The sequence below is a fragment of the Pseudorca crassidens genome, chromosome 5, assembly GCF_039906515.1.
Source record: "Pseudorca crassidens isolate mPseCra1 chromosome 5, mPseCra1.hap1, whole genome shotgun sequence".
NCBI lineage: Eukaryota > Metazoa > Chordata > Mammalia > Artiodactyla > Delphinidae > Pseudorca > Pseudorca crassidens.
In genome coordinates this window covers 76,415,117-76,440,533 of record NC_090300.1, presented here as the reverse complement: position 1 = coordinate 76,440,533, position 25,417 = coordinate 76,415,117, and the positions used below count along the sequence as shown (strand labels likewise).

The window sequence follows — 25,417 nt, the reverse complement described above, 5'->3', positions numbered from 1 at the left end:
CAATATTAATGTGTTTCTCCCCACAAGACTAAAGGCCAATTGATGGAGGAAACTATATCTTTTCATCCTTGAATCCCCGGTGCTTAGAACAGTGCCTGGCTTAGGCCCATAATAGGCCTTCAATTTGTTGATTAGAAGCATTTGTTTGGAGCATGCAGTGTGCAACGTAGTATTACAATCCTTTTTTTTTTTTTTTTAATAATTCTTAATTCTTTTAGAAGCTGGATAAGAAATCATCTCCATCCACGGGAAGCCTGGATTCTGGAAATGAGTCAAAAGATAAATTATTGAAAGGAGAAAGTGCATTGCAGCGAGTCCAGTGTATTCCTGGCAATGCCAGCTGTTGTGACTGTGGTCTGGCAGACCCACGGTGGGCCAGCATCAACCTGGGCATCACCCTGTGTATCGAGTGTTCTGGGATTCACCGGTGGGTAGGCCTGCCCAGGATGAGAGACTTCTTTCCGTTAAACACACATTGTAAATTACTGTGTCTCATTGGTTAGAGGACCTTTCCCACTTGCCTAGTTTGACTGCCAGTGTGTTTTTGTATCTTTTATGAAGTGGATAAAATTCTGGTTTGTGAAGTACTTTTGAGGACTTTGATTCACCATTCATTATTAACTAGAAGATCTGTCCCTATTTATGTATGTGTTGAGGCCTATATTAGAGACTATGTCACATTAAGAGAGAAAAATAACTTGCATAATGTGCAAATAGAGACTTGAAAATTTTATATATTAATGCAGTCTTTTTTTTTCCCCACTTAGGAGTCTTGGAGTTCACTTTTCAAAAGTACGATCTTTAACTTTAGACACCTGGGAGCCTGAACTTTTAAAGGTAAAATGAATATTTGCTTAAAAATATTTTATGTTTTCACATAAAAGTCAAGATTTTATTTATTTATTTATTTTTTTGCCACATAGCTGTGCAGGATCTTAGTTCCCCTACCAGGGATTGAACCCGTGCCCCCTGCAGTGGAAAGGCAGAGTTCTAACCACTGGACTGCCAGGGAATCCCCCAAAGTCAAGATTTTAGAATCTGGTTTTACAAATGTGTGAGTTTCTCAGTGCTAACAGTGAATTAAATTGTATTGGAACATATCTGATGTTATTTTGGCAAATCTGGTGTTTTGTTATTGGTTTTTTAAATTTGCTACGCTTATTATGTAGCACTCTTAACTCCATGTCAGTTCACTTTTTTTTTTTTTGCGGTACGCGGGCCTTTCACTGTTGTGGGCCTCTCCCATTGCGGAGCACAGGCTCTGGACGCACAGGCTCAGCAGCCATGGCTCACGGGCCCAGCCGCTCCGCGGCATGTGGGATCCTCCCGGACCGGGGCAAGAACCCGTGTCCCCTGCATCGGCAGGCGGACTCTTAACCACTGCGCCACCAGGGAAGCCCTGTCAGTTCACTTTTTAAGGAAACCAGCAACCCTGCATTTTTATGTTTTCTCACAAATTATCTTAGATTCTGTGCCTTAATTTTATATTTTATAATTACATAAATTCTTGTTAAAAATATTAGATATTGCTATAGTGAGCTGCGTGATGGATTGGTATAGCATGTCATTATCATTGCATATTTTAGCATAACACATTTGCAAATTTACATTTTTAAGGGGTAGTACTCATCAGACTAAGACATCCTTTTTCCTGTGTAAGGATTCATATCTATGAAAATGTCATAAATGATTTTATATCACAACTGGGTTTTTAATATTTACAAAATTTATACTGGTTAATAGTATACCCATTTTAATTCCCACCATTTAGTTTACCATACTGTAAAAAATATACGTTTGTGTAAAGGTTGTAGTGTATCCTACATTTATTTCTGTCTGAAAATTGTGTTCTTAATATGCTTGTGTTTTTATTTCAATCCATAAATAAACCAATAATCCTGTCAATTAAGTAAAGTAAAAAGTTTTCTTTGTGGAATCACTGTGGAAACGTCTAAATGAAAGTGATTAAGTTGGCTCCTGTGGTAGAGCCCTATTTCGATAGATTCCATAAATTGTTATGAATTCAAAGGAGAAGAAAGTGGGGGGTGGGGGCTAGCAATCTAATTTCTGCATCAACTTTGCGTGTAGATATGAACTCAGTGGATTCAGTTTAGAAGCTTTGGTTGAAACACAACTGTCTGATACATTTAAAAAATATTTAGAAATACTTATAAATAAAGAGTAAGGAGAAAATAGTTTGCTTCAATTCTGAGTTGTTTAAACCTTACCGTGTCTGGACTTAGGCTTCTTTTTTCAGTTAACTTAGCAGATGTTGTGAATGTGTAGCCTTGTGCTAGCCACAGTAAGGGATAGAAATCTGGTAGAAGATGGGTGAGGAGAAACGCTTTCTTGAGGAGTAGTAATCTTCTAGGGGAGGTATTCTGGTGAAGAATGGCAAAATGGTGATATTGCTCTCAGTCCTTGTCTCCTTTTGTTTTAACTTTAAGCATCTTTGTGAAATGAGCATTTGCAGAACATGCAAAAAGAACTAAGTAGCTCTGTTTGCTTAAGGATTTATACAGTGTTTTTTAGGAAATTATTGCTTATTTTCTGTCTTTCTGCCAAACAGCTTATGTGTGAGTTGGGGAATGATGTTATGAATAGAGTTTATGAAGCTAATGTGGAAAAAATGGGAATAAAGAAACCGCAACCAGGACAAAGGTACTGTTGTGTTAATGTGTTACCTCATTCCCCCCCCCACCACCATCTTGAATATAGCTGTTATTTTATTTCACTTTAATTGATATGTATTATTGAAGCAGACTGTTTAGAAGAGATCATTACTGCTTCTGTTAAAATGTGGCTGTGTCTCTCTTGGGTTTGTTGATTAGATAATTATATTTTACTAGTCAGATAATAAATTATAGTCTCCAGATGAGAGAGAATCTTAAAAATTAAGGCTCCGGGGCTTCCCTGGTGGCGCAGTGGTTAAGAATCCGCTTGCCAATGCAGGGGACACAGGTTCGAGCCCTGGCCCAGGAAGATCCCACATGCCGCGGAGCAACTAAGCCCGTGGGCCACAACTACCGAGCCTGTGCTCTAGAGCCTGTGAGCCACAACTACTGAGCCTGCATGCCACAACTACTGAAGCCTGCATGCCTAGAGCCCGTGCTCCACAAGAGAAGCCACCACAATGAGAAGCCCGCACACTGCATTGAAGAGTAGCCCCCGCTCACCACAACTAGAGAAAGCCCGCGCACAGCAACAAAGACCCAAAGTAGCCAGAAATAAATAAATTAAAAATAAATTAATTAAAAAAAAAAGGCTCCACATAGGAATATAAAAACTCTTAGCAGTTAAAGGAGACAAAGTTCTGTTAGTGGCAGGCCTTTAAAAAGAGTTAATCTGTTCATTAATGTCTCCAAGGATCAAGTTTCTACTACCTACAATGAATAGTATCACATTGTTTGACTTAGTTCTGCAAATATTTGTTAATTATGTATTTCATACATGGCATTATTATATTGAAGAATTACAGATGAAAAGGGTAGCTTCTGGTAGGGGAGAGTACTTACTTAATTGCTCTGTTTGAAATTTTACTTCCAATTCTATATATGGAGACTCTGAACAAAGTGGCCGCCTTCAAGGTAGATAATTAGTTTTGTTGTTCATGTTATTTTTAGACTTTATGATTCTTTATATTAGGTATTAAAATTTTATTTGCCATAATCCTATGTTTGATTATATTTTTATGATAATTAATACTTTTTAAAAGTTATTGCCCTCTAAACCAATACCACTTAAATCAGATTCTTATTTTTTTGCTAAAGCATGTCTGTTTGAGTTATTTCAGACCTTGAGATATCCTATTTTAGCCAAAGACCTAGGCATTTTAGAAAGATGTAAGTAAGAAAAGGTATAGAACAAACTTGGTGTTTTATAGTTGTATCATAAATCAAAAATTTTTAATGTGATACCTTTTTTGGTCCCCCTTAAGTTAGAAATGCTATGTTGTTTTGAAGTAGTTGTCTTACGAAGAATTATGGTCATGACTAGTGATAGTTCAGTATGTGACATTATTTATCGGAGTAAAAATGGAATTAAAGTTAACTTCTGTAAATTCTAATAGTTTCTTGGTAATGTTTTTCATTCTGTAAAAAGCAAAAGAGAATATGTATGGGAATGAATGAGCATAGAAATTAAGACAATAAGAGAGTGCCATGTTAATACTTGTGATTTTTCATTTTATTGTTTGTTTTTCATTTAAACATGAAATCATAGTTCATTAAATATTGGGAAGGAAAACATGTTGTAGAATGTTGCAAATTCAGTTTTAACTAGTATGACATTTAGTGACTTTCTTTGAAAAATTCAATATGTAATGGCTTCTTTTCAGTATTAGCCATGCTAAGAGATTAAGCAGAACATCATGACATTTTTATGTATACCAACCAGACAGGAGAAAGAGGCGTATATCAGAGCAAAATATGTGGAGAGAAAATTTGTGGATAAATATTCTATATCATCATCACCTCCTGAGCAGGAAAAACAGATTGTCTCCAAAAGTTGTGAAGAAAAGAGGCTGAGCATTTCTAAACTTGGGCCAAGTGAACAAGTTAGAGCATCTCCCCAAAGTTCAGGTATTACGGTTTACTTGTTATCTATATAAATATTTTCTTAAGCTGAAGTCACTTTCTTAATCTCTGAATTAGTAACTGTTGTAGATTTTTTAAATGCTAAAAACTGTTTCCTTCTGTATATCCTACAGAAAAATTGGATTTCTCTGTCTTTAAAACAGTTAAATTTAAGCAGTGTTCTGATAATTCACATTTCTAGGTACACTTGACCCTTGAACAACTCGGGGGTTGGGGCACTGACTCTCCCATCAGTTGAAACTTCTCATATAATTTGTAGTTGGCCCTCCATGTATGCGTTTCCTCCATGTCTGCTCTGCAGTTCCTCTGTATCATTGGTTCTGCATCCGTGGATGCCACCAATCCCAGATCATGTGGTACCGTAGTATTTAGTATTGAAAAAATCTGAGTATAGGTGGACCCACGTAGTTCAAACCTGTGTTGTTCAAGGTTCAACCATAATGTGTATATTCTTAAGGAATAAAACTGCTTAAAATGAAAGGGGAGATGGGAATTGCAAATCTGTCATGCAAAAAGCCCTAAATATCTGATTAACCACCTAATAGCCTTCCTGTTTTTTCCTCCTAAATTTTTCCCAGTAACGTTTTTTCCTGCCCTTTTCCCTTCTTATGGCCTGCTTTGTGCTTTGCTAACTTGCATGTCCCCAGTGATTGCTGTAAATAGCGACGAGGCCAGGAGGGAGTCTCTGTTCTGTCCTGATGAGCTAGATTCACTCTTCTCCTACTTTGATACTTCTTCAAAACTACGTAGTAGTAAGTACTACTCTTGTGGAGCATTCCAAGTCTGTGCCCGTGGTCATTGTGCGGTGTGGCCATTTCTCTAGATGTTACCCATTGTCTCAGAATTACACATTACTTACAGTCATACGATAAATTAACTCTTTACTACCCCTGACACATTACGGGGTAATGAGATATGTTGCGACTCTGAAAATAAGTTTATTGCCAGGCTTCATGACTGATTCATATTTTGATACGTGAAGTGTTCCAAAGGATTAAAATTGTCGTAAATTTATTCTACTGGTGGTGGCTGAGATCACGTTGATGTATCAGAGCTCATTTTAAAACCTCATTGATTGTGGGACTTTTTTTCTTAATGGTGCAAACATTAATCACTAGCTGGTTTTTCTTTAAAACAGTCAAAAGTAATGACAGTGGAATCCAGCAGAGCTCTGATGATGGAAGAGAATCTTTACCTTCCACAGTGTCAGCCAATAGTTTATATGAGCCGGGTGAGTTTTGGTGAAATTCCATGTTAATTGGTATTGTTTGCTGAAAAATGCATGTGGAAAATGCCAAGTTTGATTAAATAGTTTCTGAAGGAAGTGGTTAGTCTTTTAGAAGGTACTAAGGGGCAGTTAATACTGCTGAATGAGAAAGCAGCTATTTTCATATTTGGAAGTTCTCTCTTAGCTGTACATTTTTCTGAGCCTCAAGATATGTGTCAATAGCTAAGGATAATTTTTAATCTACGTGAACGGTATTTCTTATTACCCGTTATCTTTTTTTGTGGCTGTCTTTTCTTATCAGGAGAAAGAGATCAGCAAATCCCCCACATCCCGCCCCCCAAGTTAGGTTTTTCTTCTGACCTGTGCTTTCCTCCTATATTCTCTCCTTTATGATTTCAGTGGTTATGATCTTGCAGAATACTCAGGATAGTAAGCATTCTTTAAATTATTTGAATTGCTTGTACTGCAAATTGTGATGATGGTATTGGACCATTCTAGGAATAAAGTGAGGTTTGGTCTAGTAGTGAAATCCTTTAGGGGTTCTTACTGCCTCTTCTGAGTCTCTAAGTGCAGGCTTATACTCATATATACCTAATTTTAATCTAATACAGAGTAATTTACCTATCCATTGGATACTGGCAAGACCATAAAGGCCTGGTGTACTAGTCGATGTATTTATAAGAGAAGAAGGTTGTGGAGAGTGATTAGTCTATAGGAAATAAGATTCCTTTGTGAACATCTCCCATTAGCTCATTTTGTTAAACTAGTGGTTTCTTATGTCACAACTTTCATACTGTGATACAGGTAAGAGTTCGCTTTTTTAAAAAGCTGTGGTAAGATACACATAACGTAAAATTTACCATCTTAACAATTTTCAAGTGTACAGTTCAGTGGCATTAAATCTATTCACACTGTTGTGCTGCCATCACCACCATCTATCCACAGAACTCTTTTCATCTTACAGAACTGAAATTCTGTACCTATGAAGCAATGACTCCCCATTCTTTCCCTCCCTCCTTGCCAAGAGCTCATTTTTATTGATGTATTTGTGTTTGCTTTTCAGAGACAGAAAGGCAGGATTCTTCTGTGTTTCTCGACTCTCAACATCTTAATCCAGGACTCCAGCTTTACAGGGCTTCGTATGAAAAAAATCTTCCTAAAATGGCTGAAGCTTTGGCTCATGGCGCAGATGTGAACTGGCCTAATTCTGAGGAAAACAAAGCAACACCACTTATTCAGGCTGTATTAGGGGTATGAATTTGTAAATTCAGGTCTTCAGTGGTAGTAGAGCATTAAAAAAGATCATAATTCATTTTGAGCATAGCTTTAGCATTATTGTTTGCTTTAAGAGATGGGATAGAAAATAGAAGCAGCAGCTAGTAGTGATTTCTGAACATCACTTTGTATAAGCTCAATTTTTTTTCTTAATGAGGGAGTTCTAGTAATGAAAGTAGTGGGTTTTGCTAGATCACAAACTGCAAATTGAATCCCAGTTAGAAGTAGTTCTTGGGAAGAAAATAATATAATTTATCATTTTTCTGCTTTTTGCAGGGGGGTATTTTCTCTTTTGGGGAAAATACAATAGAAAGGCTATTAGAGTAAAGTAAATACTCTGTTAATAGAAATATATTATTGTTTGTTTGCTTTTTCTCCATTGTTATCTTCTTTTTTCCTCTAAGGGCTCTTTGGTGACATGCGAGTTTCTCCTTCAGAATGGTGCTAATGTGAACCAGAGAGATGTGCAAGGGCGGGGACCACTGCACCATGCTACTGTCTTAGGGCATACGGGGTAAACTAGTGCTTATATATTTAAGTAGTTGAAAAAATTATTTTGAAATAATGTTTTGCTCTTTCTCAGGTTAAGATTGTTAGCTAGAGCTTATAAAGTTATACTTTCCTTGACTTACACTCTCATGCTGGCACTTAAAATTTTTAAAAATTTCATTCAGAAAAAAGATATGGTTACTTTTCAGATAAGAAAATTGCCAAGCTTACTTTGAACTTTACTAATTCTTTATATAGATCTGTTTTAGTATTTAAAACTGTGGTGATTTCATCAGGCAACTTAAGTCTGTATTTGTGTATATTTATGCATGTACATACATTATGTAGATAGCACATACATTTTGGGAGAGTTCTGTAACTTTGTAAATTTTAGTTTTCCCACAGGGTAGTTAATTCTTATTTTGTGCTATTGATGTGTGTCTTCTGGAGCAATATTTAGATTCACAGAACAATAAAGCCGTAAAAATGGGCTTTCTACTAGAGGGTACAAATAAAGTCAAAATATTGGCCTTATGTAAAGTTTGTGTCATAGGTCATTGTTTTTCAATAAAACATCTCAGGATCTCCAAGTCTTATTACCTGGACAAAGAAGAAACTGTCCTTTTTTAATGTTTATTTTATAGCATCTTCTATTTTCATCATAGCTTATTTTGTTTCCCTCTATTAGCAAGAAGATTCAGTTCAATAACTTTATCATAAAAACTTTTCTCTACTTAAAAATGGTTGTATTTAACTCATCCTTTGTATTTTCTTCATAATCATAATTATTCCCATTTTACTTTATAGACTCCATTTATTCATTTTTTTTCATTTTTTGTCAGTTTCTTCAAGTTATGAATATTTGTGGAATACAGCAGCAAGATTACTTCCCACTCGTTGCTGTTGTATTATCGTTAATGTATTATGATGTTAACATTGCCTTGGCTTTCTTCTTTCCCAGATAATGACCTTGAGTGATTTTTGTTTTATTTACATTTATAGTTATCTGTGTACATCTTTTTATGATATTCTTGGAGGGTAGGGACCATAATTTACACATCTCACTATGCTGTATATTATCAGGTTAAATGTGAAAATTTCATAAGATTTATAAAATGTTGATCATGGTAAATTTTTATTATTAGAGTCAATAGTCAATAAATCTTTGTAGAATGAAATCAAGAATTTCCTAATGAAAATGTTATTTCTTTAAGTAGTGCTTTTTATTTCTTAAGGTGAATACTAATTTTTTTTCTTATCGGCAATATCTCATAAACACTGTTCCCTTAAACAGGCAGGTATGTTTATTCCTAAAACGAGGTGCCAATCAACATGCCACTGATGAAGAAGGGAAGGACCCTTTGAGTATAGCTGTGGAAGCAGCCAACGCTGATATAGTGACCTTGTAAGTGTTTTCTTTTCACTTGATTATTTTCCATACACCGTATTACTTAATACAGTGTTTAAACATAGAGTTTCGTGTGTAGGCATGAAATTTAAACTTGGTTCTTTACTAGAAGCCATTTACTTCTCTAAGCACGTTAAATGTATGAAGCACTTTACATACATGAACTTACTTGGTTCCCACCTCAACCCTGTGAGGAAGGTTTTATTATTATCAGCCTCATTTTATAAGGAAGCCAAGCCACAAATAATTTGAGAAGCTAGTAAGTGGTAGGGCTGGGATTTGAAACCAAGAATTCTGGCTCTGAAACCCATGTGCTTAGCCACTTCTGTTATACTGCCTGGCCAGTAGGAACAGAAAATCAGTAACTTTTCTGATTCTTTAACTCTCAGTACAGTACTGGGGTGGGAGTTGGATTGGTATAGTAACAGGCAATTTTTCGACTACCTCAGGAATTAGAGGATTATAAGCAGGGAAACCAACTGCATTGATGTTAGTAACTTTTGCAGTTGCATTTCCTTTGGGCAGTGATAATTAGGGGACCTGTTTGTACTTACTTTTTTAAAGAATTATTTGTATGAGTCCTCTATTTTGAGGTAAAAATATTTGTTTTGGAATGTTTGAATACAATTTAACATGACCTACTAAAGAAAGAATCTTGAGGTCTTTATTTGATTTTCATCTTAGATCAGAGTTGTTCATTACACTTGGAATCTAGGAATGTGGTTGTCACCTACACTTTATTGTTGTGTAGGGAGTCTCAAGCATATGTTGTATGAATCGCTTATTCAGTCTATTCTGAATGAAGCCCAGGATTGCTGATTCCCTGTTAAATAAGTAGAGATAGTTCCATCTACACTACTGAATTTCAGTCACTTACAGATAGAAACTCCCTTGACTGTCTTGAACTCCTGAGCTCCCACTGAGAATTCTTGACTTGCCATATATCACCCCTCCCTGACCCCTGCCAGATTAAAACAAAACGAAAAAACAAAAGAGCAAGACATATTTTCTCTGTACTTAGCTTCTTTTCCTCACTGGAGGGGTTATTGTTATTATGGAGTCTATTGTAGGAAAATTTACATCTATTAAATCATTATAGACTTCAAATTGGAGAAAGATAAGTTATTAAAGAAAAGATAGGAGTGATATACAGAGAAATTAACCCTGGCTGCAGCTTCCCAGGCAATTCTTACAGTAATGGGCCTTCTTCCCCCAAAATATGGTCCCAAATTGTCTTAAGTTTTCTCATTTTACTTTGTATGAGGACGTCAGTTTCACTTACAGTTTTTTGAAACAGGCATCCTCTGTGAAAAGTCCAAATACCAAAAAGGGAGACTTATCTTGCTATTATTAATTCACACAATGGTTGGAAAGGAAATGGCAGGGAATTGTGGTACTTTGAAGATAAAAAAAGCCCATGTCAGATGCGGCAACTGCCAGAGAGAGCATGCTAGAAGAGGGTGACAGAAGTCTGGGAAGGCGTTGAGGATTTGGCGGCCTGGAGGACAGGCAAAAAGTACAGAGTAGGAGAGGGGCACCACAGGTAACATTTGCCTGTTTCAAAATGTTGCTTAAAGTCAGTAAGAAAATGAGAGGAAATTCTTGTTTCCTTAATCCAGTGCTACAGGTCTTCCTGCTGCCAGGATAAATAACCCAAAAAAGAATGTATAAGCAATATGGTAACCATGCAAAAATCTTGGTAACCTATGGTCACTTATTATAATGTCTGTAGGTCAGAATATATCCCTAATATTTATAGATAACACGTGCTATTTATACATCTGGAACTACTGTACCTCAGGGTGAACCAGAATGAACTTATGACAGGCTATTGCTTCCATTCTATAGAAGCAATAATTTCAGCAGTTGGCAGTTAAAGTTTGACAGGTTGCTTTAGGAGCCAGGAATTCTCTGTGTCTGGAGGAAGTAAGCTGCTAGAGGTGCTGCCGGGAACCTGCTTAAACAGAAGTGAAATGCCCTTGTTAGAAGTCTTTTATTGTCTTCTCTCATGAGAATTGTATAAGATAAAATACAGTTATTTTTGTATCTCAGATTGCTGGGCCTGATAAACTAAAAGTACTTTTGTTTCAGTGGCAAATACTGGTAAAAGAAAAAATTACATGAATACGTCTTAGCTGTGTATGTAATTCATTAGTTTATGAATATTTATATTGTATAACTTAACTAAAAAATTCTTTTATTTAATTTTAGGTTACGTTTAGCAAGAATGAATGAAGAGATGCGGGAATCAGAAGGACTTTATGGACAGCCAGGTCAATATTCTACTAATAACCATACTGAAATGCAGTATAAGAAATGCATCCAGGAATTTATCAGTTTACAATTGGAAGATTCATAGTTCTTTAGCAAACTAACTTAATGCTACAGAGTTTTTATAAATTACTTGTAAATTGTGAGTTGTTAGGTATATATACTGTACTTACTGAATTCTTGGGAGTGGCTCACTCCCGAGCCTTTAAAAATCCGTAACTATTCCTATTACAGAACACATTTACTTGCTGTATCTAACTCTGGCTGCTGACTTCTTTATCTGCTGTACAGATGTCTTCCATATACATTCCAGAGAGGCGAATGGAATGATAACATATCTTTATACACTTACAGCAGCACAGCAGTCATTTTCTTTTTGGCTGTCAAGTGAATATAACAAAATTGTTTTCTTTTTGTTATTCAGGGAATTTCTATAAATTGTGTTCAGGGAAAAAAACAAATCACTATGTGTTGACATATAAAAGTCAGTATGGAAAATGCCTAGAAGAAGTTTATTAAATTAAGAGTTCCGTATTTGATCTAAAAATGAGTGGAAGGTTTAAGAATAAAATTTACCAGTAGGTTAAGAAGTCCATAATGCAAATGGAGTTAGTTTAAAAGGTATAGGGAAAAGGTCAAATTTTATCTTGTACCTTTGCCCCAAGTAATTGTACAATATCTGTTGGATAAATGGAAGTATTTAGAAGAATATTTCATGAGCTTGATGGATGGCAAAGTAGACGTATTCTTATTAGAGAGAACTCAGGATCAGCTCAGTTCTCATTTTGAGTAATTTTTGAGTCGAGATGTCAAGAAAAGCAAGAAATGTTGCTGATCAGATTTCTTTCTTTGATGAACATATCCTGATTAGACATTCTTCACAAAGAAGAGAGTAATAATTAGATCTCCAGTTTCATGAATTTGAGTATATGAATTACTAATTTATCTGTTTTAAATTCATATACATGCTGGTTAAAAATTTTAGGAATTCATGACTAAAATAATTGAGAATGTTCAGTTTTAAGTGAGTATGTTTGATTTTTTTTCAATGACTACTAATATATTAATTTAAAAGTGGCTTGTGATATCATCTATCTTTCCTGTTTAAGTATGTTTTGAAATTTCTGCACTTTATGCTAGCTTCAGCCATTTACTTTTATTTTAGCCAGATTAATATATAACTAAGATAAATATGGGGCCATTCCTTTCTCAGAGGACTGTATTTATGACTTATTTTTGGTCTACTTTAATAGGAACAAATAAGAACTTTGAGAATAGAGGCACTTCAGCTAGATACTTCTAATCTAGGGTGTCCCACTTTAATCCTATGGATCAAACAGTACTACTGACTCATGATGTACCAAGATGTAAGAGTGCTGATTAAGGGTGAAGTCTCAGCATTAATTCTGAATTTCACCCATTTGTTTTAAACTTGAATGTTAGACTTTAAATACATTATAATTTTGTAACAGATATACACTTAAGTGATAGTATTACTAGGCCATTTTTGAGGCCTTTATGTTTAAGCACTTTAAAATGAAAATTATTCAAAGACTATGACCTGATTCGTGAGGTAAGAGTGAACTTCAAGATTTTAAGTTAAACAGTTTTTTTTTTCCTGACATTTTAAGTGTAAATGTTTTCTTAAGGTGTTTGCTGATGAAGCTGCACCCAGCTGATTAGTCAGAAGGTCGGTGGGTGACTTTTCTCTGGAGCTGGGAAGCTTGGAAGGACAGGTCTTCTTATGTTCTTGCAGCTTCTAGTTCCACCTAAACTGCTCGGGCTTCTGCCCCCATCTAGGAGCATTCAAATGTCTCTTTCACTGTCATTTTATGTATACGTTTATGAGTATATACCTTCCGCTCAACAGTAGAAAAACAGATTTTTCCAATTTATTTGAATGAAAATTTGAAGAAAAGGCTTATTTAAAAAAAAAAAAAGCTTGGGCTTCCCTGGTGGCGCAGTGGTTGAGAGTCCGTTCGCCTGCCGATGCAGGGGACACGGATTCGTGCCCTGGTCCGGGAAGACCCCACATGCCGCAGAGCGGCTAGGCCCGTGAGTCGTGGCTGCTGAGCCTGCGCGTCCGGAGCCTGTGCTCCGCAGCGGGAGAGGCCACAACAGTGAGAGGCCCGCGTACTGCAAAAAAAAAAATAATAAAAGTAAAAAAACAAGCTTTCCTACCACTCAAATTTTAGCTTAGAAAAGATTAAAAAATAGATCAGAAGTCTGGAAATGGTATATCAGCAGAATAAAATGAGATTCTGATTTGGTAATAATTAGATTTTAAATTCATTTGGGGGTCTCGTAGTTAAAGCAGAACAACTTTATACTTATACAGATGACATGGTAAAATGGCTCAGCAATTGCTCTCTGGCTTCTTTTCCTTTATGAGTCTTGGGAGAGCAGATATTTTTGCTCAGGCAGCAGGTCTTTTTTCTTCTCTGCTTATCGCTGTAAATTTCCCTCATAGATTTTGGTTGGTTGTTTTATCTAGATCCTTTTTTTGTTGCCTAGCAATAGAAGGAAAACTTCAGAATTCTGGGTAGTTTTAAAAGGCGGGTATTTTCAATTTTTTCATTATGAAGAGCCCTACTGTTAAAAGACTCAGATATAATCTTTGGGAATGATGGACCTATGTCTAGGAAACCCCACTTTTGAACTTTCTGTCTACAACTCTATGGACCTGAGACTCCCTGTTTTTTGCAAGGCGACTTAAGAGCACACATTTCCTGAAGGGAAGATGTATCCTTCTTTGTCAGTTCCCACAACTCATAGGACTGGGTGGGTGGGTGCAACATCACGCCGTTCTCTCAATTGTTGGAAACCAGTTTGGTGGTTCCCACAGTCTCTGGCTCTGTGACTCCTCTTGATTGTTGGCAGAGTTTCTCAGCCAGTTGAAAATCACTGCTTTAGTGAACCACTACTGGTTACGTGAGTATGTTGCTGATGAAGATTGATCATTGATCTAATCAGTTACAAAAAGGAAGCTGTAATCAGCCCAGAAGGGGCAGGATCATACACTGATCACCTGGGAGTAGGGTCTCACAAGCTGTCATATCTTTGAGGGGAGTACATTTTGAGAGCAAAATTAGCAAAATCTTGGATCATCACTGCTGTTGCAGTGCTTATTCTGAATACCAAAAATCAAGAACTGTTTTAAGCTATCAGTGGAAATATAGCAGTCCACATTTCAAAAAACTCAGAACTGTCCAGGCACATGGAAAAGTTAACTTTCTGAAGAGAAATAAAATGTGATGAAGTAATTTAAAGAATATAACTTAGTATTACAAATATTGGGTGGTTAGTTGTTTACTGTTTATAATAGACTGTTAAATGTACTCATATGAACTTTCCAGGGCAACATATTCTGGGTCATTGTTTATGTATTGTAGTGTAGACAAGTTATATTTGCCGTGGGAAACATTCTAAATGATGAAAATTGTATTTAAAGAATCATATTGAAGTTCAATTTGTGTTAACTATATTAAATATCTTAGTCACTATTGTTATCGTAACGTTTGCTTTTTGACAACACATTTTGAGGCCTAAGAAAGGTATTATATTGATAAGTCCCTTAATTAACATTTGGTTAGAAACTGAATGTTAACAAAAAGTTTTGTGTATGTGTGTGAAGGTGAGACTTCCTTTTGTATTGTATTAACTCTTTTAAAATGTATTCGGTAAGTGAAACCAATGAGTAGTGTAGCACCAACACTTTCCTTCAAGGAAGCATTTAATTCAGTGAATTAAAAAAATCTTATAATTTGTTTTGCATGGTACAATGGTTCTACTAAAATGTACTTGTGTAGTAGATACTTTAAAAACAAAAACTGGGAAACCACAAAAAGGAAAAAAAAAAAATCTCACAACCTGTTATACAAAATATGCATTGCTAATAGTAGAAGCCATATATTGCCATTGTACTGTTGTAATACTTAAGATTGCTCACCTGGTGCTATCTGTAAACTATTTAGCATTAGCATCTATTAGATACTTCTTCCTATTTCTTCTTGAATGTATAATGTGTGCCTTTTAAGTTATTTCTGGTGTTGAATGGTAAAATCAGTGTGGTATTTTTGTATTATAATCTGCACTTTACACTTTCTTCGAAAGTAAAACTCCAGACTCTCCAGTTTAAATAGTATTTTTAAAATATTTATAATGTTTACAATAAATATTTTAAATATTTGAATTCAACATCTAAGAATAAGAAAAAAGTTTAAATATTTTATATGGTTTGTTAAGTGATGTTTAATGTTTGTCTCTTCTCAGTTTATTTTATATCTTTTAGAGTGGCTAATAATGGGAATAGATTGTAGTTTGTCTTTTAATGTGGGGTAAACTTTTATGAAATGAAACATGGGTGTAATTGAATTGTCTTACCCATTGTTCCACCATATCAACCTTTATTGTTTTAGTAACAATAATATGAGTTAGATGTTACTCTTAGCCAACCTATTAAGATTCTCTTCTTACCGTATTTTTTCTTTTTAAAGTAGATTGATTGATTCAGGTCATGAGAAAATTTCCAGGGCTAAATGAAAAACTACATAGAGATTTTAATAACTTGCTTTTTACATTGACTAAATATTAAAAGCATTAACTTTTTTTTATTGAAAATCTTGGTTTATGCTATTAGACCTTTTACTAAATCTGTATCCCCCTCCCCCAGATTTTTTCTAATTCTCTGGCTTTTGGTATGACATCTGTTGCCTCAAAAAAATCTCACTTTTTAAAAGCTGACAAAACTTACTGCACTATTAACAACAACTGTAGCAATGAGTGTATAATAAGATGGATGCAAGGTATCTTATGGGGAATAATTATAAAACAATGTTCCAACACTAATCATCTAAAACAGTATTTGACAGTCTAAATTCTGTTTTCTAAATCAGAAAACAGAATTATGCCCAGCTTCTGCATAAAGCTAATATGTTTAACAGGAAGCATTCATGATGAATGATTCATCTTGAAAATAAGATTTCATTTTATACAAATCTTTTGTCTGAGGAGTTAGCCTTTATGTGTGTTATATATTTAGTTTTTCATTGCAAGAAAAATAGTATTCAATCCACTATAATACCAATATCTACAATCTTCTCTACAAGCATATTTGTACGTATAAACATTTGTATTACTCTAATTTAACAGATGTCTTTGATATTTATTCCCCTTTTGTCATAGCATCCTTGCTCATATGACCTACACTAAATGAAAAACTGACTAAATGTGAAATGATTTTAAAGTCATTTTCTAGGCTTTATTTTATAAGCCTAGTAAAAAGTGGATTAGGTGCATTAGTTTGAGTTAAGAATTAAAGTTTGAGTAAAGACTTACTTTTTCACATGCTATTTAAATTAAAATGCCTTTAATTAAAAGATAATATTAAAATATGAGGCTTTTTTTCCCACATGGTTATTAGTTTTGTCTTGCTAATAACTTGCATCCAACAGAAACATTAGTGTTTGTTTTTGGTCTTTTCTTTTGGCCTTGATCAAGGGAAATATTTATTTAAAGAATGCTTTGTTTATTTAGAATGACGTGATTTACCTCATTTAGAATGACTTTTATTTCTCATGTGTTAATAAATGTATTTCTTTATATTGCTTTAAAACACTTGCATCTTTGCTCTTTTCTAACTCTGAACTTTCCTCTGTGGCTGCATCTGAGGTGCTTTTTTCAGGTATAGTTTTTTTTTTTTTCTTCCACTGTATACTTTTCCAGCACTTATATTTAGTTGGTCTTTTTTCTTCCAAAAATGCTCATCTGAACAAAATTTTAATGTAATGAATTATAAAATAGTTACTAGTTGTAAAAATGAATGTTGTTTATTAATACTTTCAATTGTGTAAATTTTAAAAGTCTCCTCATTTTACTTTCATGCAGGTGATGAAACTTACCAGGATATTTTTCGTGATTTCTCCCAAATGGCATCCAATAATCCAGAGAAACTAAATCGTTTCCAGCAAGATTCACAGAAATTTTGAGTTTTTTTAAGAAGGGGAAAATAGTAAATCTGGTGACTCCCTAAAGTATACATTTGAAAGCTCACAGATTTTTACTTCTTTAATTCTACTTACTTACTTTTAGTAGCTATTGAGTTTTTTGGGAAAAAGGTACCCGTTCATTGATATTTTTATAAATCAAAACATAGATCTCTAGTAGTTGGGAGAGGAACCTACTTTAAGACTTCTTTTATTAAAATTTTTTTTAAAGCCTGTTTAAAGGGCTATTTTTTATAGATTAAAATTTAAATCTAGACTTAGGCCATCTCTAGGTTACAAGATGCTAAGAGTTTAGACAAAATAATCTTTTTTTCCCAGTGGGTGGTAGCATTGAATTTTTTCTTCTGTGCACTGTGCCCAGGATCGTTCAATCAAGCATATCGGCATCGAGTGGGAGCCTGGTGTCCTGCCTGACTTGAGAATATGTCTTTGCTTTAGCTTCCCTGATGTTGGTGATTCCGAAATAGTTTTTTTCTGTTTGTTTGTTTGTTTCTTGGTAGCCTAGCTGTCATATACACAATATGTAATTTAATTATTAGAACTAGAGAATGTATGCCCCCCCATTTGCTCAAAAATGCAGTTATATTCCTCAGTTATTGTCCAGTACTTTAACGTACATACAGTGGCTGTACAGATTGACATAACTCAGTCCTTTAGATTTATTCCATTTTATGAAGGAAAAAAAAAACAACCCTTGACAATAGTTGTTTTTTAATTACCAAAAGAATCTCATAGAAGTTGTAGTTCTTCATTGTTTAGTTGATTTCCTAAAACCTTGACAAATTTATTGATGTAACAAAACTGTGTTTCAAAGGTTACTTGAATGTTGCAAAATTATGCTTTCATCAGTTGTAACTATCAAAGGAAAAGTTGACTTATAAAATAATGTAGAACATTTTTATATTTGAAGTGTGTCCTTTTCCAGATACAATTTTGCTATTGCTCCTAGTGAAAGGAAAAATATCTCTGTAAAAGGAGTAAAAAAGACTCAAGTTTTTTTAGTTTATACTAAAATATACAGCAATAAATTGCTTTTTAATTCTTCTAACATCTCCTGTGTACTTGTTGTACACGGTATACATTCTTTTAAATTATAGCATCTATATAGCTTTAGTATTTGGTTACATGAATCACAGACCCTTGAATTCCAAAATATTATGGGTATACTAATTTTCCAGGTATATGCTACAGATTAGTCTGATTCTATCTTTGATTGACATATCTTGTCAGGAGTATAAAATAAGTAATTTGCCTTATGGTTTCTTTCTGATATTGTCATAATTAAGTTTAACTTTCTTTTTCAAGTTACATGTAAGTAATATTATTGATACTCAGTTTCTAAATGAGAGGTTTTTAAACTTGAGTTGCCAAATGAGTACAGAAATTATATTTCATTGGGTAGATAATAAATTTTCTAACATTTTCCCACCAGTAAGTAGTTTTCTAAGTTGACTGAACACCAAATCAGAATCTGTCTAAACAGGAATTATACTGACATAAATTCATATCACAGAAAAGGTTCCATATTTGTTTGGCCAAATTGCATGCATATAATGCTTATTTAGTAATAATTGCTGTGTATTAGATAAGGATACAAATATATTTAGGGATTATTTCTAAGGAAATGCTAACTTCCAAAGCCTTGTATTTTAATTGCAACAATACCAGGAACCTTAAATCTTTCCTGTTTCACCTCAGAGTCACAGGTCACCGGGCTTTGCAAAAGTCTGATTTGTAGCATTTTTATTAGTGTACTTTGAAATTAATTGTCCGAAAATCTCAAGGAGAAGGAAATATGTTGAGAAAAGAAAGAAACAAAGAAAGGAAGAAAGAAAAAAAGAGAAAAGAGTGCCTCACTTTTCCTTTGTAGTGCCTATTCCTGTTTTGCTCCTAGGAATTCATCTGACCTTTATCTGAGGAAGCCTAGGCAGTTTACCTTTTGGATACAACCTTTGGTCTTCAGATCACTTCTGGGATCTCTGGTTGTAAAAGCAATTCTTGATCATACTCTTAACTCCTGTGGCTTCAGTCATGAGTTGTTAATGTGGCAGTAATTAGTGTCTACTTAAATTTAATTGTTAGAGATGTATTTGAAGTACACTAAAGATCATGGTTCTGAATATCTTCAGAGAAAGTGAAATCTTTAACAGTACAGGGAGCCTGTACGTACAAAAATATACTTCTGTGGCTTGACTTCTTGAATATGCGGAGACCCAATTTGGATTAAATTTGGCAGAAATGATGCAGGAGTAACAGCAAGGTTTTAAAGTAAATTAATGGTTACAAGTAGTTATAGAGTAGGTTGGCTCTTAACCAAGGTGAATTAGCTGTGTCAACTAATAGCCTTTCTGTAGTATGTAACAAATCTTAGTTTCATTATGCTGTGAATTATTCAGTATCATATGATAAATTATAGTTTAAACAACGTTAGTCATACTCTTGGGCTTCAGAAATCAATTTGACTGTCCTTTGTTTTCATTCCCTCACTGATCTGCTGGTATTAGTTTCTGATTCCTTGTCATTATTCCATTAACTCATTAACTTAAAAGTTAGAGTAATCTGAAAATAAGAATAGCAGTACTATGAGGAATTCATAAAATACAGTTTCATGTTAGAACTAGACTAAAGGTAATTGCATAGTTATTTGCAATTTTTTCATTGTAACACTTACATGTTTAAGATTTCTAAGGTTTTAAAAATTACCTTTGGTACAATCCTTAGAAATTCAGAAATTTCCAGGGATTCACTATATTACATTGTTTACCTAATTTATACTGGTCTTTGTAGATTTTAATCAACTTTGGTGTTTACTTTGTAAAACATACAGATTTTATTTGGAATATTACTTTGGTTCTTCATGGGTGCATTTTGAAAAAAACTTATACTTTCACAGTCTGGACAGCTTAAGTTTGTGATGTGTTAAAGCAGTATTTTAAAAATATAATTTTACACATGTGAAGTGGGGTCACGATAAACCAAATTGTATTTAAGATTAAATTTACTATCCATTTTGAATAAGACATTCCCATATCACTCTTATATTGTGGAATTAACTTTTCTGTTTGGTAGCACTTTCGACTATGGACATGAGCTGGAAAAATGCTATATTTTTATAGAATTGTCTGTTCAGAATGACTTCAGACCTGCATGATATAGTGGAAGGAGCACTGACTAGTTACTTACTACTCTTACTGGATTCAGAGCTCCTCACAAATACAATGAGTGGGACGAAACAAGGTGAAACTGTAACAGCATCCCTTGGTGTACTGTTCCGCTGCTCACATCTGCTCACAGTGTGCTTTGCCGTTACTCACAGTAGGACTTCTGAGATCTTAATCTAAGAGCACCGACAGTGTCTCTTCTTTGATCCTGGGCTGCTCCTCTTGTTTTACAGAGCAGGTCACTGGTTTGCTGGTTGGTGGCGTAGCTGACACCAGAACCCCTGTCTGACTAGTAGTCAGAGGCACTTTACTCATATCATGAAATGATTTGAAATCATTGTAAAGCAGCAAAATTGGATAATGACTGCCAGCTTTCCTTGTTCTTTGATAACAAAGACTCCCAAGTATTCTGGAGAACCTGGATATAAAGTTACTTTGAAGGACTAGATTAGGGTTTAAATACGTTAAATTGTAGGGAATTGTATATATTTGCAATAACAAACATTGATGAAGGCAAAACGTTGTAAAGGCAATTCTCGTTCACATATGCTTATCAATTTCTTGATGCTTCTAAACGAAGACAACTGAAAGGGGCATGGATTCAGTTTGGCCAAATCCTGACATCTATAAATATGATTTTGGGGGCATCCTTTTCTATTTACATAAATTATCTACTAAAATAAGGTAATGGGGGGAGGGAAGTAAGGTTTGATTAAGTAAACTTTTCTCTACATTGCTCTTTTCACTATCTTATGTACTAGATTTTCTTATTTTTCCTCAACACACCTCCCACCTTTTGGGTGTTCATTTTAAACAGGGAAAGCTCGCTACATTATAAAGAATGTTGGCACCATTTATTTTACACAAAGGCTAAAGGTTAACTTTTGGAAGTGATGAGCTACTTTTCTATATGTGTTTACTCGTGCTTTGTGATATTTCTGGATCATTCCAGTCATAAAGACTTATTACATGTAATATTTCCTGCTACCTGTGAAAAGGTATATTTTAAAGAATGTATAACCAACAATCCATTTACTTTTTATTAGTATGTAGAGGATTTATTTGTATCTAATTCATGAATGTAGTTTTACTGTAGGATGTCACTGTAAATGGAACAAAGTACATTATCTTTATAGTTATTCTAAAATGTATATTATGTAAGAATTGTAAATATTATACCTGATTAAACTCTTTGTATGCCAAGAAATTATGTCAGGTCAATAAAAATCTCACCTCTGGCATAGTTCTATTATGCTCAGACTTCCACTTTATTGTGAACTACAATTGCAGACATACCTGTTAACAACTGTCATGTTTAAGGTCCTGTATTCCTTTCCAATGCTGTCACACTGGTCCAGATTGATCCTGTTTGCTGATTGCTTCAACCATGAAATCCATTTTGATCTTTTAAATATTTTCTTCTGCCCGATCACAGAGCTGTATGGCTCCCAGTTCATTAGCTAAAAACCACAGAAGGCCTTTTTTGCTGTAGCTCTAATTTTTTTCTATTATGATTGAGATATCTGTTGAAGTTTCTAATCTAGCCAACACATTTACACTCAATCCTTTTAGTAAACAAACAAACAACATGTTTTTGCATGAAATGGGATTGAAGGAATAGAGGCTTGAAGGAACAGACCTGGCAGTGAATTGCCTGCTTTTGCCTTTCCTTTAAAAGTTAGTTGAAAGCAGACACTTAAAACTTTTCTATGTAATTTGCTTTATTCCACTTCATTTCATTTTCATAATAGTTCTTTGACAAAGAGAATCCAAACTGACAGTAAATGTTTTCAATGAAAACAGCCTACTTTTCGTTATTACAAAACAGTGCTTTTTCATCGTAGAAAAATGTTTAAGTAATGGTAAGTAAAAAGAATTCCATCCTAATTCCGTCATCTGCCTGTGATGTTCATGTGTGGCTAGTAGATGGTAGCTACTAGCTACATGTGGCTATTGAAATTTAATTAAAAGACAAAATTAAGAGTTCAGTTCATCTGTGGAATTGCCACATTTAAGAGCTGACTAGCCATGTGCCCAGTGACTACTGTTTTGAACAGGGCAGATAATAGAGCATATTCATCCTAGGAAGTTCTATTTGACAGTTACCAAGTACGGGGCAAGCTGTTACTTCTTTGGTATCTACCCTTCTAGACCTTTGGGTGTATGTATTATATTTGTATACAATGGGATCATACTGATTTGCCAACTGCTTCTTTCACTTAATAAATGAGGAACAAGTTTCTAAGTCCTTAAGTAATCTGCATCACTTTGGGAAGGATTTCTTTAAATGTTTTTATTATGAAAACTTTCAAACATATACAAAAGTAGAGACAATAACTTCAGTAGCTGTTAGCTCATGGCTCACATTGTTTTATCTATACTCCCACCCATTTTTCCTCTTCATTTTTTTTAAACCAAATGCCAGACATTTCAACAAATCGTTGAGTGTGTCTCTAAATATCGTATGATAGCGCTTATTATGCAGAATCTTAAAAAAAATGATACAAATGAACTTATTTTACAAAACAGAAAACAGAACAAACTTAGGGTTACCAGAGGGGAAGGGTGGTGGGGGGTTGGCGTTAGTTAGGGAGTTTGGGACTGACTTGTACACGCGGCTATATTTAAAACAGATCACCAGCAGGGACCTACTGTGTAACTGCAGGGAACACTGCTCAATATTAGGTAACAACCTAAATGGGAAAAGAATCCAAAAAAGAATAGATACATGTATATGTATAACTGAATCACTTTGCTGTACACCTGAAACTAAGACAACATTTGTTAATCAGCTCTCCTCCAATATAAAATAAAAGGTTAAAAACATAAAGGGGGAAAAAAAGGACTGTTTTAAAAAAATCGTATCACCTTCCTTAAAATATGAAACTATATATAGTCAATATTCAAATTTTCCCAATGTCTTAGGTGTGTTCTTTAAAAAAAGATTTTTCAAATCAGAATTCATGTAAGTTCCATTCATTGCAATTGGCTAATATATCTCTTGAGTCTCTATAGGTTCTTCTATTTATTACTTTAAAAAATTTCCCTTATAGTTTGTTGAATACATCACTCTTAATGACAGCATCTTTATTTTAGTTTCACTTTACTGATGAACATTTGATTTCAATATCTTGTCATCATAAACCTAGTTCTTCATGACCCTTATGGCTAAATATTTGAGTACCTTCTTCCTTATTTCCTTAGGATGAATTCCTAGATGTGAAAATGCTGGTTCACAATGGGTGGGTATATTTTTGAGGCTCATTCAATGAGTCAGGCACTGTGTTAGGTACTGGGGATATTATGGTTTAAAAAAAAAAAAACAAAACACTACCTGTTCTCTTGAAGTCTTGCCTTCTTGCAGTGGAGAAAGATAGGACTGGGCAGTTCATAGGTGGCCCTCATGGGATCCCTGAGGATGGTGCCTCCTCTGGACACTGGACGCGTTGGTGTTTAGAGACTATTCCTCAAGGCAGTGACATCTAAGCCAAGGTCTGAAGCCAGAGCGGTTGGCTCGGTGAAGAGCTAGGGCAGTACTTTTCAAACTTTGGCTTGTAAAAGAATCACCGTGGAGGCCAGGCTCATTGAAGATAATAGGGCCTGAGCCATTGTGTTTTTACCAAGCTCCCCATGGTTTCCAATGCCAATGAAAATTTGAGACCCTTGTCTCAGAAAGAAACATTCATCTGGATAGGAGAGAGAACTGAAAGTTCTCTTAGAAAGATTTTAGTATTGCCAGAGTTCCCTCCAGGAAAGTTGTGTCAATATACACACCCCCATCTACTGTAGAGGAGTGTCTTTTTCTCTGTATCTTTGACAATATTGGGTAGTGGTCAATAAAGAAAAAAGCCTGCTAAACTATCGGATTTCTACGTTACATTACAGATGTAGAAATCATACAACAGGAAAAACCATCTCCCCTGGCTAGAAGTCAGAGAACTTGACCACAGTTAAAGTTAGAACTGAAGGATCACTTGCTGACCAAGTTCTTGTCTATTTAGTCATATTGTTATACACCCAGATATATCTATTTTAAGCTGAGAAAATAGCGCATAACATCTGACACACTACATACTTTCTCTTTTTGTTTAAAAAGACTTTATTCATTTTTGATAAGGGAAAGGACAATCTCAATGTCAACTTGTCATCTAATCATAAATTTGAATTTACAGGATTCACTGCCCTAAAGACACTGTATCTACTGACTGACAACATAACTTAAAATGAAAATCTCCTTTCTGTTCCCTAAGGTTGCATGTTGAAAGAATTAAACAGTCCTTTGCAATAGTCAGCATTGGTACTTGGCCTAGGTGTAAGATCAAAGAGCAAAACAGGAGCAAAAGAAGGCCGAAAGCATAACTTGATTGTCCAGCGAGTACAAACATCATTGGAACAAAGAAAGTTGCAGGCACCAGATAAAAAAGGCAGGTTCATTAGCATAAAAAAAATTACACTTGGTTGAAGGTGAGGTCAGCTATTCCACACGTTAACATGTATGCCAATGCTAATGGCTAACATGGAACCACAGAAACAAAAACAGAGACCTTAAATTCAGTAACTACACAATGTAAAATTCAAAACTGGAATTTACCCAGGTCATCCTCCAAAATCTATAGCTAAAACTGTTTTTCTTTTTAATGCACCAGGAAGATCTGTTGTAATGACATGAGTTGGTCACACTTAGATTTGCATTTATATAAGATTTAAGGGATACCTTTCCCCACTATTCCTTATGTCTGAATATGGATATGCGTAACTACCCAGCTCATGCACTAACTGCGCTAAAAATGATGAAACTTACTACCATGACTTTTTCTTTTTTTTTTTTTTTTTTTTTTAAGAGTAACACAGTACACCGCCTGAAAGCACTACTCCTTGGTGCATGTTAGTAATAGAAAAATGGAAGAAAGAAGTACTGGAACATTAAGAAAAAAATAGGTCTGAAGCACTCCCTACCATGAACAGAATGTATTTAGGAGAAGCAA

The 25,417-nt window shown here is 34.8% G+C and overlaps 1 protein-coding gene across 7 annotated transcripts in view; it reads left to right on the top strand.

Moving 5' to 3' along the window:
* Positions 1-21,679, top strand: part of ACAP2 (ArfGAP with coiled-coil, ankyrin repeat and PH domains 2) — a 164,605-nt gene extending 142,926 nt beyond the window's left edge. For 6 of the 7 annotated variants that reach the window (XM_067738484.1, XM_067738485.1, XM_067738482.1 and 3 more), the window contains 10 exons: positions 219-427; positions 768-837; positions 2,570-2,661; positions 4,396-4,580; positions 5,734-5,826; positions 6,887-7,074; positions 7,503-7,612; positions 8,882-8,992; positions 11,207-11,268; positions 17,153-21,679. In XM_067738484.1, the coding sequence (XP_067594585.1) occupies positions 219-427; positions 768-837; positions 2,570-2,661; positions 4,396-4,580; positions 5,734-5,826; positions 6,887-7,074; positions 7,503-7,612; positions 8,882-8,992; positions 11,207-11,268; positions 17,153-17,253 (1,221 nt within the window). In that variant the 3' untranslated portion in view covers positions 17,254-21,679. The remainder of the gene's footprint in view (positions 1-218; positions 428-767; positions 838-2,569; positions 2,662-4,395; positions 4,581-5,733; positions 5,827-6,886; positions 7,075-7,502; positions 7,613-8,881; positions 8,993-11,206; positions 11,269-17,152) is intronic. The other variant, XM_067738481.1, reaches the window with a different exon arrangement.
* Positions 21,680-25,417: the final 3,738 nt, after the last annotated feature.